Source organism: Nyctereutes procyonoides, unplaced genomic scaffold (assembly GCF_905146905.1).
Source record: "Nyctereutes procyonoides isolate TBG_1078 unplaced genomic scaffold, NYPRO_anot_genome, whole genome shotgun sequence".
Taxonomy (NCBI): Eukaryota; Metazoa; Chordata; class Mammalia; order Carnivora; family Canidae; genus Nyctereutes; species Nyctereutes procyonoides.
The window spans coordinates 39,799,139-39,815,714 of record NW_026575139.1 but is presented as its reverse complement, the minus strand read 5'-3'; the positions used below and the strand labels follow the sequence as shown (position 1 = coordinate 39,815,714).

Genomic DNA, 16,576 nt, shown 5'->3' with positions numbered 1-16,576 from the left:
TAAAGTGTAATCTCCAATCCCTTAAGTTAACGTGCTAAAAATGCTGTTCTTCATAGAACAGTAATCTATACAAACAAGCATTTCATGCTAAAAGGTATACCGTTGACAAACTCAAATACCTGAATACTTCATTTTCTATTTTAAAGAAAAAGCAAAGAAAATCTGACATGTTATTATTTTCCTATTTTCTAGTAAATAAAAAAAATACCTTGTATATAAATCATAGAGATTTTTGAGATACTGCTCTGCATCAGACTTCCTACATTCTTCTAACTGGTCTTTCACAAAACTCTGGAAAAAAAAAAGTCAATGTTTTGTCAATTAAGCCAAAATTATATGTTTTTCTCCAAAATTATTCCATGTCCTTGAATTGTTCTGACTTCAAATACAATGGAAAAGGCAATGCACAGAAAATACCCAATATAAAAAAATAAAACAGGCTTTTTTAATGCTTCTCATATTTACATGTTCATCTATATATAGCACTCTCGGGAATAAATACTAAGAATTTCAAAATATCTTTTCTTTTGAACTGGCCTATCTTGCCTCATAAAGTACAGTTAAAAAAACAAAACTGAAGTTATACCAATATATTCAATTCCTTAGAGCAGCATTTCCCAAACTGCGGCCTGGGTAACACTAGTGTCCTTTGAGACTTTAACAGGCATGACTCTAAAATTTGGGAAAAAATTTAGTGTACTTTACACTCCCGTTTCTACAGAATCACAATACGCATTAGTACTTTTTTAAAGGCTATGAATTGTGTTTTAAAAATAAACACTTCTTTAATGTTGCTTAATCTAGTAGTAAATATAGTTTAGGAAATGATGCCTTAATATATAGTGCTATAGTAGTCAAAGTTGTAAATTAAATTACTGTTTTTTCATGTTAGTGTCTCATTATCAAAAATTCTACAGACTGCACTTGTAATTCTTTCATAATTTCATAAATACCATCTATTGGTCAACGTGAGGAATCAATAAAAATAAAAATCTGAGGCTACCCCTCCACAACGTGTTAACTACTATTGCTGCTACATAAATTTCAACCATATTCTGATGATGCTTAATGATTATGATGAACAATATTTTTTTTCTTTTTGAATGAACAATACTTTTTTTTGATGAACAATATTTTTTTAAAAAACATGATACTGTCATTCCTTTCTCCTTTGCTGAATAAGTAGATTACTATTCCAAAGGGCATTACATGAATAAACTACATTTTAAAAAAATTCTTAAAACACAGAGGAAAAAAAATCATATATTGCCTTAAGAACTATTTAGTTATTGTTTAAAATTACCTGTAGTTTGATTTCAAATACATTTTGAATAAGCTTAGCCAGTACTGTTTCTGGATTACTAAAGATATCTCCAACTTGTTTGTTGACCCGTTGACAGAGTATTGCTGCATCTTCAAATATATCGTTTCTCAAGTAAGCACCCTAAACAGAGGCATTTTACATAGTGAATACATAATTTTTAAATGGTTTTTAAAACACAAATTAGCATAAAATAAAACAAAATCCAATAAAGTGTACTGTTATGTTACCTCCTGGCACTGCTTTATATAAACATCAACACAATGGGAATAACCCTATGAAGAAGAAAGAAATACATCATCACAGTTCTGCTTTGACAACAATAATCATAATAGTAATCTCAATGAAAGAGTTATTTTATGTAATAAAGCTCTATGTCATAATGACTCACCAATATAATAGTTATTGGACTTAAATAAAATTAATCATAGAAAACTAATAATATAGTACCCTCTCCCAGTTGCTTTCTATGAAAATGACCACCAGGTTCATATCCTTGCAGGACTTTAGAATGAAAGAAGAAACTGAGGTATGAGTTCTGTACAGTCATTTTGCCCTATGATCACCTAGCCATATCCTTCAATTCCAACACGTATATGCGTGCATGTGCTCCCCCCCCACAGATTCACAATCTTGAAAAAAAAAAAGGTGTGTATATGTGTATATATATATATGTATGCATGTAGGTATGTATGTATTTCCTTCTTTACTCTCAGGTTCAAAGTATTTGAGTTCTCTTGCAAGAATCTGAACAGAGCTGTATTTAACTGGCATTCTGCAAATTTACATTTATTTATTTATTTATTTATTTATTTATTTATTTTAAAGATTTTATTTATTTATTAATGAGAGATCCACAGAGAGGCACAGGCAGAGGGAGAAGCAGGCTCCATGCAGGGAGCCTGACTTGGGACTCAATCCCGGGTTTCTAGGATCTGGTCCTGGGCTAAACCACTGAGCCACCGGGCTGCCCTGCAAATTTACTTTTAAAATTCAATCTATTTTCGCAGAATGTATTTAAACAAAATAATTTGTCATAGTAAGCTTTCTGATTCCTGTTCATTAACAAACCATAAATATAAACGAGTAATGCAAAGTATACTATTGTCTCAAGAACTATTCTCAATACTTAAGCAGATATTTTACTCACATTAAAAGTCCAACAAATAACTTCTATTTCCCTACTCGGATACAAATAATAAAAAAAGAGATTTATATATATATATAAATATATACATAAATATATGTATATTTATATACACACACACATAGTGTGTGTGTATTCTTTTACATATATATAGTGTGTGTATTTATTCTTTTTTAAGTTTTACTTAAGTTCAAGTTAGTTAACATATATCATATTATTAGTTTCAGTGGTAGAATTTAGTGATTTCATCACTTGCAAATAACATCAGTGTTCATTACAAGTGCCCTCCTTAATACCCATCACCCATTTACCCCATCCCCCTTCACCTCCCCTCCAGCAACCCTGTTTGATTCCTATAGTTAAGAGTTTCTTGGGGCACCTGGGTGGCTCAGTCAGTTAAGTGTCTGCCTTTGGCTCAGGTCATGATCCCCGGGTGCTGGGATCGAGCCCCACGTTGGGCTCCCTGCTCAGTGGGGAGCCTGCTTCTGCAGCTCCTCCTGCTTTTGCTCTGTCAAATAAATAAAAATCTTCAAAAAAAAGTTTTTTACAGTTTGCCTCCCTTTGTTTTTATCTTATTTTTCCTTCTCTTCCCCTATGTTCATCTGTTTTCTTTCTTAAATTCTACATGAGTGAAATCATATGGCATTTGTCTTTTTCTGTCTGACTTATTTTGCTTAGCATAATATACTCTAGTTCCATCCACATCACTGCAAATGGAAAGACTTTATTCTTTCTGATGGCTGAGTAATATTGTGTATACACACACACACACACACACACACACACACACACACATCTTCTTTATCCATTCATCAGTTGATGATATCTGGGTTCTTTACATATTCTGGCTATTGTGGATATTGCTGCTATCAACCTTAAGTGTGCATGCACCCCTTCGAATCAGTGCTTTTGTATTCTTTGGGTAAATACCTAATAATGCAATTGCTGGATAAGATAGCTCTATTTTTAACTTTTTGAGGAACCTATACACCATTTCCAGTTTGTATTCCCACCAACAGTGTAAGTGGAAGGTTCCCTTTCCTCCTCATCCTCACCAACATCTGTTGTTTCCTGACTTGTTAATTTTAGACATTCTGTGAGGTGGTATCTCATTGTGGTTTTGATTTCTGTGATGCCAGATGATGTTAAGCATTTTTCATATATCTGTTGGCCATTTGTACATTTTTTTTAGAGAAATGCCTCTTCAGTCTTCTGCCCATTTCTGACTGTAATTTTTTTTTTTTTTTTTTTTTTTTTGCGTGTTGAGTTTGGTAAGTCTTAAAGATTTTGGATTCTAGCACCCTTTATCAGATATGTCATTTGCAAATATCTTCTCGCATTCCATACATTGCCTTTTAGTTTTGTTGATTGTTTCCTTTGCTATGCAAAAGCTTTTTATTTTGAAGTCCCAATAGTTCATTTTCGCTTTTGTTTCCATTGCCTCTGGAGACATGTCTAGTGAGAAGTTGCTATGGCCGAGGTCAAAGAGGTTGCTACCTGTGTTCTCTTCTAGGATTTTGATGCATTCTGGTCTCACATTTAGGTCTTTCATTCATCTTGAGTTTTTTAGTGTATGATGTAAGAAAATACTCTAGTTTCATTCTTCTGCATGTGGCTGTACAATTTTCCCAATACTGCTGAAGAGACTTTTTTTCCATTGGATATTCTTTCCAGCTTTGTCAAAGATTAGTTGACCATATATAGTTGTGGGTTCACCTCTGGGTTCTCTATTCTGTTCCAATGATCTATGTGTGTTTTTGTGCCAATACTACACTGTCATAATGATTACAGCTTTGTAATATAGTTTGGGTAATAACAATTGTGATGTCTCTAGCTTTAGCTTTCTTTTTCAACATTACTTTGGCTATTTGGCTATTCTCTTCCTGTTCTATACAAATTTTAGGATTGTTTGCTCCAGCTCTGTGAAAACTGCTGGTATTATTTTGATAGGGATTGCAATGAATGTGCAGATGTGCAGATTGCCTTGGGTAGTATAGACATTTTAAGAAAACTTATTCTTCCAGTCCATAAATATGGAATGTTTTCCTATTTCTTTGTATCCTCCTCAATTTCTTTCACAAGTGTTCTATAGTTTTCAAAGTACAGATCCTTTCTCTCTTTGGTTAGGTTTATTCCTAGGTATTTTGTGGTTCTTGGTGCAATTGTAAATGAAATCAACTTCTTAATTTTTCTTTTCTTTTTTTAAATTTTTTTAAAATTTTTATTTATTTATGATAGTCACACACACAGAGAGAGAGAGAGGCAGAGACACAGGCAGAGGGAGAAGCAGGCTCCATGCACCAGGAGCCCAACGTGGGATTCGATCCCGGGTCTCCAGGATCGCGCCCTGGGCCAAAGGCAGGCGCCAAACCGCTGCGCCACCCAGGGATCCCTTAATTTTTCTTTTTGAGCTTCATTATTAGTACATAGAAATTTAACAGACTTCAGTATAATTTTATTTCCTTCAACACTGCTGAATTTCTGTATCCACTGTAGCAGTTTTTTTGGTGGAGTCATTTGGGTTTTCTACAAAGTATCATGTTGTCTGTGAAGAGTGAAAGCTTGCCTTCTTCCTTGATGATTTGGATGCCTTTTCTTTTTGTTGTCTGATTGAGAAAGCTAGGACTTCCAGTACTATGTTCAACAATAGTGATAAGAGTGGACATCCCTGTCATGTTCTTGACCTTAGGAAAAAAGCTCTGTTTTTCCCTACTGTGGATGATTTTAGCTGTGGGTCTTTCATAGATGGCCTTTATTATGTTTATGTATGTCCCATCTATCCCTACTTTCTTCAAGAAAGATGCTGTATTTTATCAAGAAAATATGTTTATTTTATCAAATGCTTTTTTTGCATCTTTTGAGAGGATCATATGGCTATCATTTCTTTTATTAGGATCATATGGTTATCATTCTTTAATTAATATGGTCTATCACACTGATTGATCTGCAGATGCTGAATCTTACCCCTGCAATGCAGGAATAAATCCCACTTGGTGGTGGTGAACAATCCTCTTAATGTACTGTTGGATTTGATTAGCTAATACTATTCTTGTTGAGAATTTCTGCATCCATGTTCACCAGGGATATTGGTCTGTAATTCTTTTTAGGGGAGATCTCTGTCTGATTTTGAGATCAAGGTAATACTGGCCTCACAGAATGAGTTTTCCTTCCACTTCTACTTTTTGGAATAGTTCAGAGGATAGGTATTCATTCTTCTTTAAACGTTTGGTAGAATTCCTCTGGGAATTCATCTGGACCTGGACTCGTTGGTTGGGAGATTTTTGATTACTTGATTCAATTTCCTTGCTGGTTATGGGTCTGCTTAGATTTTCTATTTCTCCCCGTTTTAGTTTTGGTAGTTTATATGTTTCTAGGAATTTATCCATTTCTCTCAGACTGCCTAATTTGTTGGCATATGATTGCTCATAATATTCTAATTGTTTGCATTTCTGTGGTGTTGGCTGTGATCTCTTTCATTCATGATTTATTTGGATCTTTCTCTTTTCAAGTCTGGCTAGGGGTTTATTAATTTTGTTAATTCTTTCAAAGAATCAACTTCTAGTTTTGTTCATCTGTTCTATTTAAAAAATTTCTATTATCATTTATTTCTGCTCTCACCTTTATTATTTCCCTTCTCTTGTTGGCTTTAGATTTTTTTGCTAAACAGCTTTATTTGCTGCTCTTTTTCCAGCTCCTTTAGGTGTAAAGTTAGATTGTGTTTTTGAGACTTTTCTTGCTCCTTGAGGAAGGCCGGTTTTGCTTCCCTCTTAGGACCACCTTTGCTGAGGTTTTGGGCTGTCATGTTTTCATTTTCATTTGCTTCCATGTATTTTTTTAAATTCTTCTTTGATTTCCTGGTTGACCCATTCATTCTGGGTAGGATGTTCTTTTACCTCCATGTATTTATGGTTTTTCCAAAATTTTTCTTGTGATTGACTTTGGTTTCATAGCATTGTGGTCTGAAACTAAGGAAACACTATTTCTTTAAGCACTTTCTTTGCAGAAATACGTTGTCATACAGGGATTCTGTCCCTAATTCAAATTTCAAGAAGACAATATTCAAAGGAATATTACCAACTGAGATCCTCTGGATTAAATTTAAACCTTTTACTAGTTACATTTCATACTCTCTGGTTCCTACATTCCACCAGATATTTAAGGTTAAGTCTTCTTGCTTTTGACCTATTTCATAACATGTTTGACTGAAAAAATTAATAAAAAAACAAAAAGAATGATTTTCTATGTCAATCAATATAAAAGTTCAGATAAATATTAATATTATTGGATATACAATATTAAAATATAAAATATAACATGGAGATGTGAGGGCAGCTCAGGTGGCTCGGTGGTTTAGCACCGCCTTCGGCCCAGGGCCTGATCCTGGAGACCCGGGATCGAGTCCCACATCAGGCTCCCTGCATGGAGCCTGCTTCTCTCTCTGCCTGTGTCTCTGCCTCTCTCTCTCTGTGTTTCTCATGAATAAATAAAGTCTTTAAAAAAAACAAAAACGAAACATGGAGATGTGAAATATATTCAAATTGCTCAAAACAATAAAAATTATCACTGTGATATATTCATACAACTATAATAAAATCAGAGAATATAATATATCGAATTTATACAATCTCCACAATCTTGAAAACTAATCTTCATTTTTTATTATTACTATTTACCTTAAAATGAAGCAAAACTGCAGCTACTTCTCTCATTCTGGAGATTTCACCTCTTCTTTGAGCACTGGTAAACTCTTGAATTAGCTGGCATTCTAAGTCATGGTATTTACCTAAAAAAAAAAAAAAAAAAAAAAAGAAACTCTTCAGCTACAATGAGATAGACAAGGATATCGAACTTATTTACAAACATGATTTATTTACAAATATAATGAGTATAGATCTAGCTTTCTTTTTAAAGAATTATAAAAACAATATGAAATTATAGGCAGTGAATCCAGCCTTATAATATACTACGATATATAAATTTATACTTTCAAGACAATAAAATCTTCCCAACCAATAAAATAGCTGAACTCCATCTGATTACCATTTACCACTGTTATTTAAAGAAGTAACTGACTGAGATAAACCTCTGGATGTCATTTCTGATAGTAAAAGGAAAAAATCTTAAACCTCTCTAAGGCTATAGAAAGGGTAAAGAGGACTATAAAAGTCCTTAATAGAGAGATCTTTACCACGAACAATGGTGGATTCAACATCAAATCTCACCTTAAGATAATATATGGTATCTGATTCACTACATGATTGTGGCTACTAATGTTCTGAATGAAAACCTGAACTTTGGACTAAGCTATAATAGTCAAAAACATTGCCAGAAGTCCAACTATCTATGCCATTCTGATGTATCACTTTCGGGAAAACAGGTGGCTCTTTGAACCTTCTATGTAATGGCATCCCAAATGTAACTCAGGTTACCATGGGGACCTGCAAATATAGTGGCTTTTCCAGAGATGTCGACTGACCTACTTAAAATACAATTCAAAAACTAGAAAGAATAAAATTAATCATGTAAGGAGTTATATAGGTACTGAAATGTTCAAATGAGCTTGGCTTTTAAGAAAAATAATCTACTTTAGAGATATGTGTATAGATATAAAACAATCTCCAAGATATATTGTTAAATTAAAAACACATGGTATAAAGCTATTTGTACAGTATGCTAGCCAATTATTTTAAAATAACCAGTGACAGTAAAACTAAATTCTACATATACATCCATGATTTATGTCCTATGCCTGTATATCCATAGCATACTCTGGAAGAATACCCAAGAAACTGGTAATGATGGTTTCAAGGAAGAAGAGTCAAACTCAGGGATGGGGTGGGAAGATGACATTGTTTCCAATATCTCTCCTTTTAGTTTTTTTCTTTTACACAAGTTATCTTTATCATTTATTTAAAACTATTAAATAAACAGAACCCCTACTTACTTGCAATTTTGGATTTTACTTCTGAAAATCTGAAAAATAAAATCAATGATGACGCTTATTAATAGTGACAAACGTACCATAGTAATCTAAGATGTTAATAAAAGGGGGAAAAGGGCCTGGAGGCTATAAGCGAACCCTCTGTACTAAAGTTGGAAGGAAGGAAGGCTGGCGGCCAGCAAGAAGGGAAAGAATACTGACAGTAAGCAGGCCAGGTAACAAAACTGAATTTGGGCAATTCAGAGTGGGTAGCTGGTTCTCATTTACAAAATTCACACTGAATGACCATAACTTGTTAAAGAGGGAGAAGTTCTTAATGAGGCATTAACAACTCCACCAGCTCCAGCAATGAGTTGTCCCGACTTATATTCACTAACATTTTAAATTCCTTGATACTTGTCTATTTGCCTCTTCTGTTGGGATTTTTTCCATATAAAATTCCATTATTGTTATTTAAAAGAAAAACAATGATAAAATAAGTATATAAAAAATAAAAGAGAAGCCATAAAAAGGACCTAAAAATGTGTCTTACAGACTTACCATTCAACCTTTGCAAATTCAAAAACTAAAATATCACATATTACCATACACTAGAAATCTTAAAATCTTAATTATCAAGGGAGAAGGTACAACATGGAAAATTAATGTTGAGAGATCCTGTACAATCAGTTTGGAGAGAGGAAAATGACTGGCAAAAGAGATGGCAAAGACAAAAAGAAGGTAATAAAAATTTATAGAGTTATACAAAATTTATGTATCAAAGTCATGGTGAAAAAGAGAGTGGATGTAAGTCCATAATGACCTTTGTGAAAAAAATTAAATCTAATCAGGATATATATCCAATTCCAAGGCTTGGTAGAGAAAAACAAAACTGCAAAATAAGTATATAACTGAGAAGTTGGAGAAGATGAGTATATGCAGAACAGGATGGAGAAATTATCCAATAATTATCAAGCACCTATTGTGAGCCACACATTTTACCCACTTAAATAAATGGTCCAACTCTGAAATGAGATAAAGAGAAGTTTCTGCAGGTGACTTTAAAAATCATTACTCAAAAAAAAAATATATATAATATAATATAATATAATATAATAAATAATATAATAAAATATAATAAAATAAAATAAAATAAAATAAAATAAAATAAAATAAAATAAAATAAAATAAAATAAATAAAAATCATTACTCATGAGGTGCCCGGTTGGCTCAGTCAGTACAGTATGCAGCTCTCATTTCTGGGTTGTGAGTTCGAGCCCCATGTTAGGTTTAGAAATAATTTAAATATATAAATATTAGAAATCAATTAATAAACAAAGGAGATGGGGATGATAATTCTTGCTGAGGACACAGCAATACATTGAAATATTTGTTTTGGTTGAACCCATTTCTAATTTGTTTCTCTCATCTATGTATATATGAGATTTTATTTATTTATATATAAAAAGATTTCTTATTTATTGGAGAGAAAGAGAGAGTGAGCACATGCATACACAAGCAAGGAAGGGGCAGAGGGAGAAGCAGACTCCTCACTGAACAGGGAGCCTGACACAGGGCTCGATCCTAGGACCCTGGGGCAGACACTTAACTGACTGAGCTACCCAGGTATCCCTCAAAATATATTTTAAAACAAAATTAATGAACATTGGCAATTGCTTCAATAAATTGTAACAATATAACAAAAGATTTTTTTCCGATTTAACTATGTTTTAATGACTTAATGTTTCTTCATAAAATATATAAGAATTTTTCTAACCCTAGTATAATAATATTTTAATAAACAAAACAGAACTATTCATTAAAAATCATGACTCATAATGCCGGGAAAACATGAGATTATTAGCAATAGCTAAGTGATATATGACCATTACTGCTAATTCTATATGATAATTCAGATTTGGGAATAACATAAGATATATTTTTGGGGTAGGGAATTCATTCTCATTCTGTTTGTACTGCTAGTTTTAAGTATAGCAATCCATTTATATTCTATCTGCACCCAAGGATCCTCAAGTACTGCCAAAATTAATAATAGATATATTGTCTACTAATTAATAATAGATATATTGTCTATTATAGGAAAAGACTTAATTTTTCAAACATTCACATGAGGAAAGATTTTATTAAAATCTACTACCAAAATTTTATTAAAAAGTCTGACATTCTACTGACTAAAGGAAATCATGAAAAAATTTCCTTCTCCATGAAGTTTCTTTTTAAAATAAAACCATTAATACCTGACTTAGCTAATGGCCCTAGGGCTTTGCATCTAAGGCAGGGTTCCTTAGCCTGATATCCCTAGGAGGAGTCTGTGGATTGGCTAAGAGTCTAAAATTCCAAGAAGTATATAATAATCTGTATGTATATAATAATCTGTGTGTATCTGAGTTATCTAAAGAAACTTTATCACTTTCATCAGCTATAGTGTTTAAAACCCCAAAGTTTAAGAATTCTCACCTAGATATAAGAAAAAGCAGCTGAATGACCCCGTTTCAATTTTTCCTGTTCTCTCCTACTCAGGTTAGCAAAGTCCAAAAAATGAAAATTCAAAATATCACTTTTGTAAATTTCATGATTCTCCTTCAGCAATTTATTTTCAGAAGAAAGGCAAAGGATCCAAAGTATTTCAAGGTATATCATTAAAGGTAGATATTAAAAGACCATACTTTTTCAACCAACTCTAATATACTATACCTTGTACAAAGGAGGTACTGAATAAATTCTTGTTGAATAAGCAAAACCACAGAGGGAAAAACACAACTTTATCTATGAATTACAACATATATCCAAATTAGCTCTTGAGAAATAAACTTGCCTGTCAAAAGGTAACTCCTGGGCGATTAAATGCAACTTCTGAATGATGTCTGCTGCCTCCTTTATCTATTCAAAAAATAAGTGAAAGCAATAATTAAAAAAAAAGAAGCCCTTATGCATATCAAAAATATTTCTGTATTTGAAAATAGTCATACTCCCCTATGTATGTACACAGACCCTCCAACAATTTTCTTTTAAAATCCACAAAAATAAAACCTTGTGAGGAGCAGAAATACATTTGGGATATCACCAATAATGAGTCAATAAAACATAAACATCTATCTTTCTGGTACTGAAATTTTGTGATTTTATAACGTCTCAGTCCCTTCCCAATGAAACCTGCAGTTCAAGGTTACTTGGAAAAATTTCAAATCATTGCTAGCTGAAAGCAAGAGTATCTGTCTCTTCTGGTTTATGAACCCAAAAAAGACAAATAAGATTTATGAAAATAATTCAAATCATATTGCTGCATGTATCTCACTTTAAATGCATAAAACAACAAAAATACCTGTCATTTAATAAATACATAAATTTATAAAACTTGTTCTAAAAGCAAAGATCAAACAAATTTAATATGAAGTCTCCTGAATGAAACATGGTACAGAAACGTGTGTACTTATTTATGCTGTAGAACTAAAGGACTCAGGCCAAATGTCTAAAGTTCCTAAAATGCAAATGTGTGACTGAACTTACACTAATGTGTAGGGGAGTTATATAATATTCATTTTTTTAAAATGCCACATAAGTACTGAGTTTTATTTTGGCACACTTTCAGTAACTGATTTTATGTTCACTTGCTTTCTTTTACACTAAAGAATAAAAAGAGACCCTTAAGAACATGAAGGAAGAGCTAAAAACATTAATGTAGATCTTTCTAATCATGTGAAGTCTAAGCAAGCAACAGTGGATAACAGCAGGGTCAAAGACAGGATATCACTGTTGTCAAACAATAGTGAATATAGTTAGCATTTCGGTTCAGTTATCTCTTCTTTCCCAATCAGCATGTTACTGTCATTTTCAGTTATCAAACACTCACTCAATCCTACTGCACATGTACCACTGCAATATCACTTTTCACCATGCCATTTAGTTGGACTAGCAATGTCCATCCTTTTCTTCTCACCAATATCCCCCTTCAGAAAAGACCTGCCTGGTCCACAGCCAGTCCTGTTTCCATCAGGAATTTGTTCTTGATCTTTTAAGAGGTGGAAGTCCCCATGATGTGCTGTTTGTTAATTCTGCTTCAATGTAGTAGGAATATAGTAGCAAATAACACTTGATTTCATTGAATATCTATAGGTAACTATTTTGTAAGAATCATTTAAAGCAGAATGGTTCTTAAGGTCATCTATCAGTTAAACTATAGTAAGTACAGAAGTTGTCAAGTCCACAATCTAATAATTTGCTTATATCTAGAGTGCGGTGATAGACCACTTATGCTAGCAAACAGTGTTAAAGATAATTAGAGTTGGGACGCCTGGGTGGCTCAGTGGTTGAGCATCTGCCTTTGACTCAGGGCGTGATCGCGGAGTACCAGGATTGAGTCCCACATTGGGCTCCCTGCATGGAGCCTGCTTCTTCCTCTGCCTGTGTCTCTGCCTCTCTCTCTCTCTCTCTCTCTCTCTCTCTCTCTCTGTGTGTGTGTGTGTGTGTGTGTGTCTCATGAGTAAATAAATAAAATCTTAAAAAAAAAAAGATAATTAGGGTCATCATGTATGATCTATATGAAGCACAATAAGCTGTGATTTTAGGAGAAAAACAACTAACATACTTTGTAAGAACAGAGGTAAGAGGCAATATATACTATGGCTATAAAACCAGTCTTTTCTAGGAAAGAAAATTAAAAGATTCTGAAAAGCAAAGATTTAAAAAACAAAAATGACTATGGAGCAGGAAGATGATGTGTTGATATCTTATCCCATTCCAATTCCTTCCACTATCACACACCTCCCTCACTATGTGGCTAATTTGCCTTTTCTTTCCTTTGGAAAGGTAGAAATTGAGATAGCCAAAAGTTTATCTGACAATTAGCAACTATCATATATGAGTTCCTAAGGGCAGTTAACTGTGATAGTACCAAGACAAAAATAATGATTCATAATTAGTAAACAATAACACAAAACTTATGGAAAACATGAGAGAAAAACAAGACAACTGGAGAAATAAGGAATAGAATATAAGAAAAAGGGAATACAGGGCTCCTGGGTGGCTCAGTCAGTTGAGCCACTTGGTTTTGGCTCAGATCATGATCTCCAGGTCATGAGACTGGGCCCAGCATCAAGTGCCACATTAGGCTCCTCGCTCTGCACTCAGTGGGGAATCTACTTGAGATTCCCTCCCCCTCCCTTTGCCCCTCCTCCCTGCATGTGTGCATGCTTTTTTCTCTCTCTCAAAATAAATCTTAAGAAAAAAAGGGAATATAAGATGAAAGAAAATGGAATATAGACGAGATGAAGAAGAATTCACTTAAACTGTTAATTTATATTTATACCTCAAAAATTATAGATAGCTAAGTGACCAAGTGAATGAACCAGCAATATTAAGACTTTTTCTTTCAATTAAAACCTCAAAACTTGGGGCATCTGGGTAGCTCAGGTGGTTAGGCATCTGCCTTTGGCTCAGGTCATGATCTATGGATCCTGGTACGGAGCCCCAACACTGGGTTGCCAGCTCAGTGGCAAGTCGGCTTCTCCCTCTCCCTCTGCCTGCTACTCCCCCTGCTTGTGCTCTCTCTCTCAAATAGATGAATAAAAGCTGAAAAAAAATTAATAAAGTGCATGGTCCATTTACATTTAAAAATAAAAACCAAAAACAAACAAAAAAACCCCCAAATTTAAGAGGTAACAATACCAAAAACTATATAATTACCTGAGGATAATTAAAATGTTTAAATGAAAGTGTAAAGGATTTAATTTCATGATGTAAAATATTACAAGCAATACAAATCAGATTAAAAATATGTATGATCAGTCAATTTTAAAATAATTTTTTTCTCTAGATCCTAAATGGCTGCTTTGAGCTGCATTCAAATAAACAGGCCAACTCACATTGGATAAAATATCTGGATTTGGTTTATAACAGCATATATAAATTACATAATGCAAGAGGTATAATCCAAGGTAATCCAAGTTATAAAATTTAAATTATATATAATTTTTCATGTTTAAAACATATTTATAATATACATAATATACTTTTATATTATAAATATATATGTGTATATTTAGTAAACACAAAATAAAAGCATTCCATTAACTATCCTGAAAAACAGTTCACTGTTCAAGCAGTGGGGTGTATGTCTGTATGTATATATTTAACTCTTATGCTTAAAAATCACATAACTCTAGGGATCCCTGGGTGGCGCAGCGGTATGGCGCCTGCCTTTGGCCCAGGGCGCGATCCTGGCGACCCGGGATCGAATCCCACGTCGGGCTCCCGATGCATGGAGCCTGCTTCTCTCTCTCCCCTCTCTCTCTCTCTCTTTCTCTCTCTCTGTGACTATCATAAATAAATAAATAAATAATAAAAATAAAAATAAAATAATAAAAATCACATAACTCTAATAAAAGCTAGGTATTGCCACCATTTTACAAGATTTTAAGTATGACAATGTTTTTAATATTGTCAATTCAACTTTATACTAGAAATACAATTGCTTAAACTCATTATTTAAAATATGCTAAGCCCATATAGTTCCTACTCACAAAAATGTGTTGCTTAATTCAAAGTAAACTTCAACAATACTTAACTTTTAACATTCCACTATCAAAACCAGTCCATGGAGTAAACTTGGAATAAACCAGGGAGACTGTATTCATGTATTAGTCCACAATGTTACCATGTGTATATAATACTATCTATAAGAATGTCTATTTTTGGAGCACCTGGGTGGCTCAGTTGGTTGTGTCTGCTTTTGGCTCAGGTCCGGATTTCAGCATCCTGGGATCCAGACCCATGGCAAACTCTCTGCTCAGCAGAAGCCTGCTTCTCCTTCTCACTCTGCCTCTTCCTGCTACCCCCTTACTTGTGCTCTCTGTCTTTGTCAAATAAATAAATAAGTTCTTAAAAAAAAAAAAGGTCTATTTATTTCATGCATTTTGATTCCCTCATCCCTGGAGGAAGGAAGTCATCTAAATAACCTTTCAAGACTGTAGAACAGCCAATACCATACACCCTTAGTCAAGTATTAAGTGACAAGTGCTATGAAAAGCATTAACATAATTCAGATTTTTCAATTCTCTTTGGTCCAAACTATGCTTGAATTCTTTATAAGAGCTCTTTATTAAAATAATAGAAATTAGGAGCTCTGAATTCCTCGTGCAGAAAGATACTTCAGGCTATTAGTGATTTAGGTCAAGCCACCCCCTCACTCAATGGAATAGAACTATTAAATTCTGTTAATATTAAAAGTCAACTACGGAAAAGAAATACTAGTACAGTTACCTCAGCATTTTCAAAACACACATAATTTCATAAACAAAATTTCCAATTATCAAATTAAAAATCTGAATATACATACTTCATCAGTTATCTGCAGATAAGTATACTAATACACATTTCTGAATAAAAATTTTAATAAGTCAGCTACTTGGTGAATTGAAAGTAATAATTGGAAAGTAATAAACGAAGCTCATAATTTGGACATTGTTATTAATGATGCAGTTTTCTTTTATCCTTCTAAAAGTGCTCACCTTTTCAGAATTTGTAAAAACATCAGACTTCAATTCTCCATCTAGAAATTCATTAAAGTATTTCATCAATTTCTGAGCCTCAACTGCCCGTTGTCTAGGTGTGTTTACCCCTTCCAACTGGTCTCCAAGGTGACAAACTTTGGTTGCTACATAGCTGATGTGCTCATCTAGTTCTTGGAAATGTTGAAAGGCAACCTAGGAAAAATGTGCATAAGCATAAAATACAATCAGAGAACTCAGTTTACAAGTGAATTCATATCAAAACTAGACCACCAATCTCATCTCTAACTTAGGTAACTAAAGATAATAGAAGTTATATGTGAGCTAAACTACAAAAACAATTTATGCCCATTAGTACTGCATGATCTGAATCCTTTGCACACTTTTATATCCTTAACTATTAAAATAATATTTTAACATGAACATTTGTTAGGGCAATAAAATAGTATCCTGTTTAACAATATTCCCAGTACCATTTAATCCTAAGCACTGATTCTGAAAACAATGAACTAAGTATCAAAGGAACCAGTGTAGTGTTCTGAACAATTTGCTTGCTACTACACGGAGTCAAAAATATGTAAGAAATAAAAGGCACTACTTAAAAACAGAGCATTTAAAATTTATTTTAAATATTTGAAGAATGATGCTAGAATCAGAAATAA

At 33.4% G+C, this 16,576-nt stretch overlaps 1 protein-coding gene across 1 annotated transcript in view; it reads right to left on the bottom strand.

Moving 5' to 3' along the window:
- The window catches only part of EXOC5 (exocyst complex component 5), a 64,539-nt gene that overhangs the window by 26,740 nt on the left and 21,223 nt on the right, over positions 1-16,576 (bottom strand). Inside the window, exons 4-10 of the mRNA XM_055304185.1 lie at positions 15,915-16,109; positions 11,225-11,289; positions 8,413-8,441; positions 7,142-7,251; positions 1,552-1,596; positions 1,304-1,444; positions 209-291 (exon numbers count right to left, since the gene is read on the bottom strand). Of these exons, the coding sequence (XP_055160160.1) occupies positions 209-291; positions 1,304-1,444; positions 1,552-1,596; positions 7,142-7,251; positions 8,413-8,441; positions 11,225-11,289; positions 15,915-16,109 (668 nt within the window). The remainder of the gene's footprint in view (positions 1-208; positions 292-1,303; positions 1,445-1,551; positions 1,597-7,141; positions 7,252-8,412; positions 8,442-11,224; positions 11,290-15,914; positions 16,110-16,576) is intronic.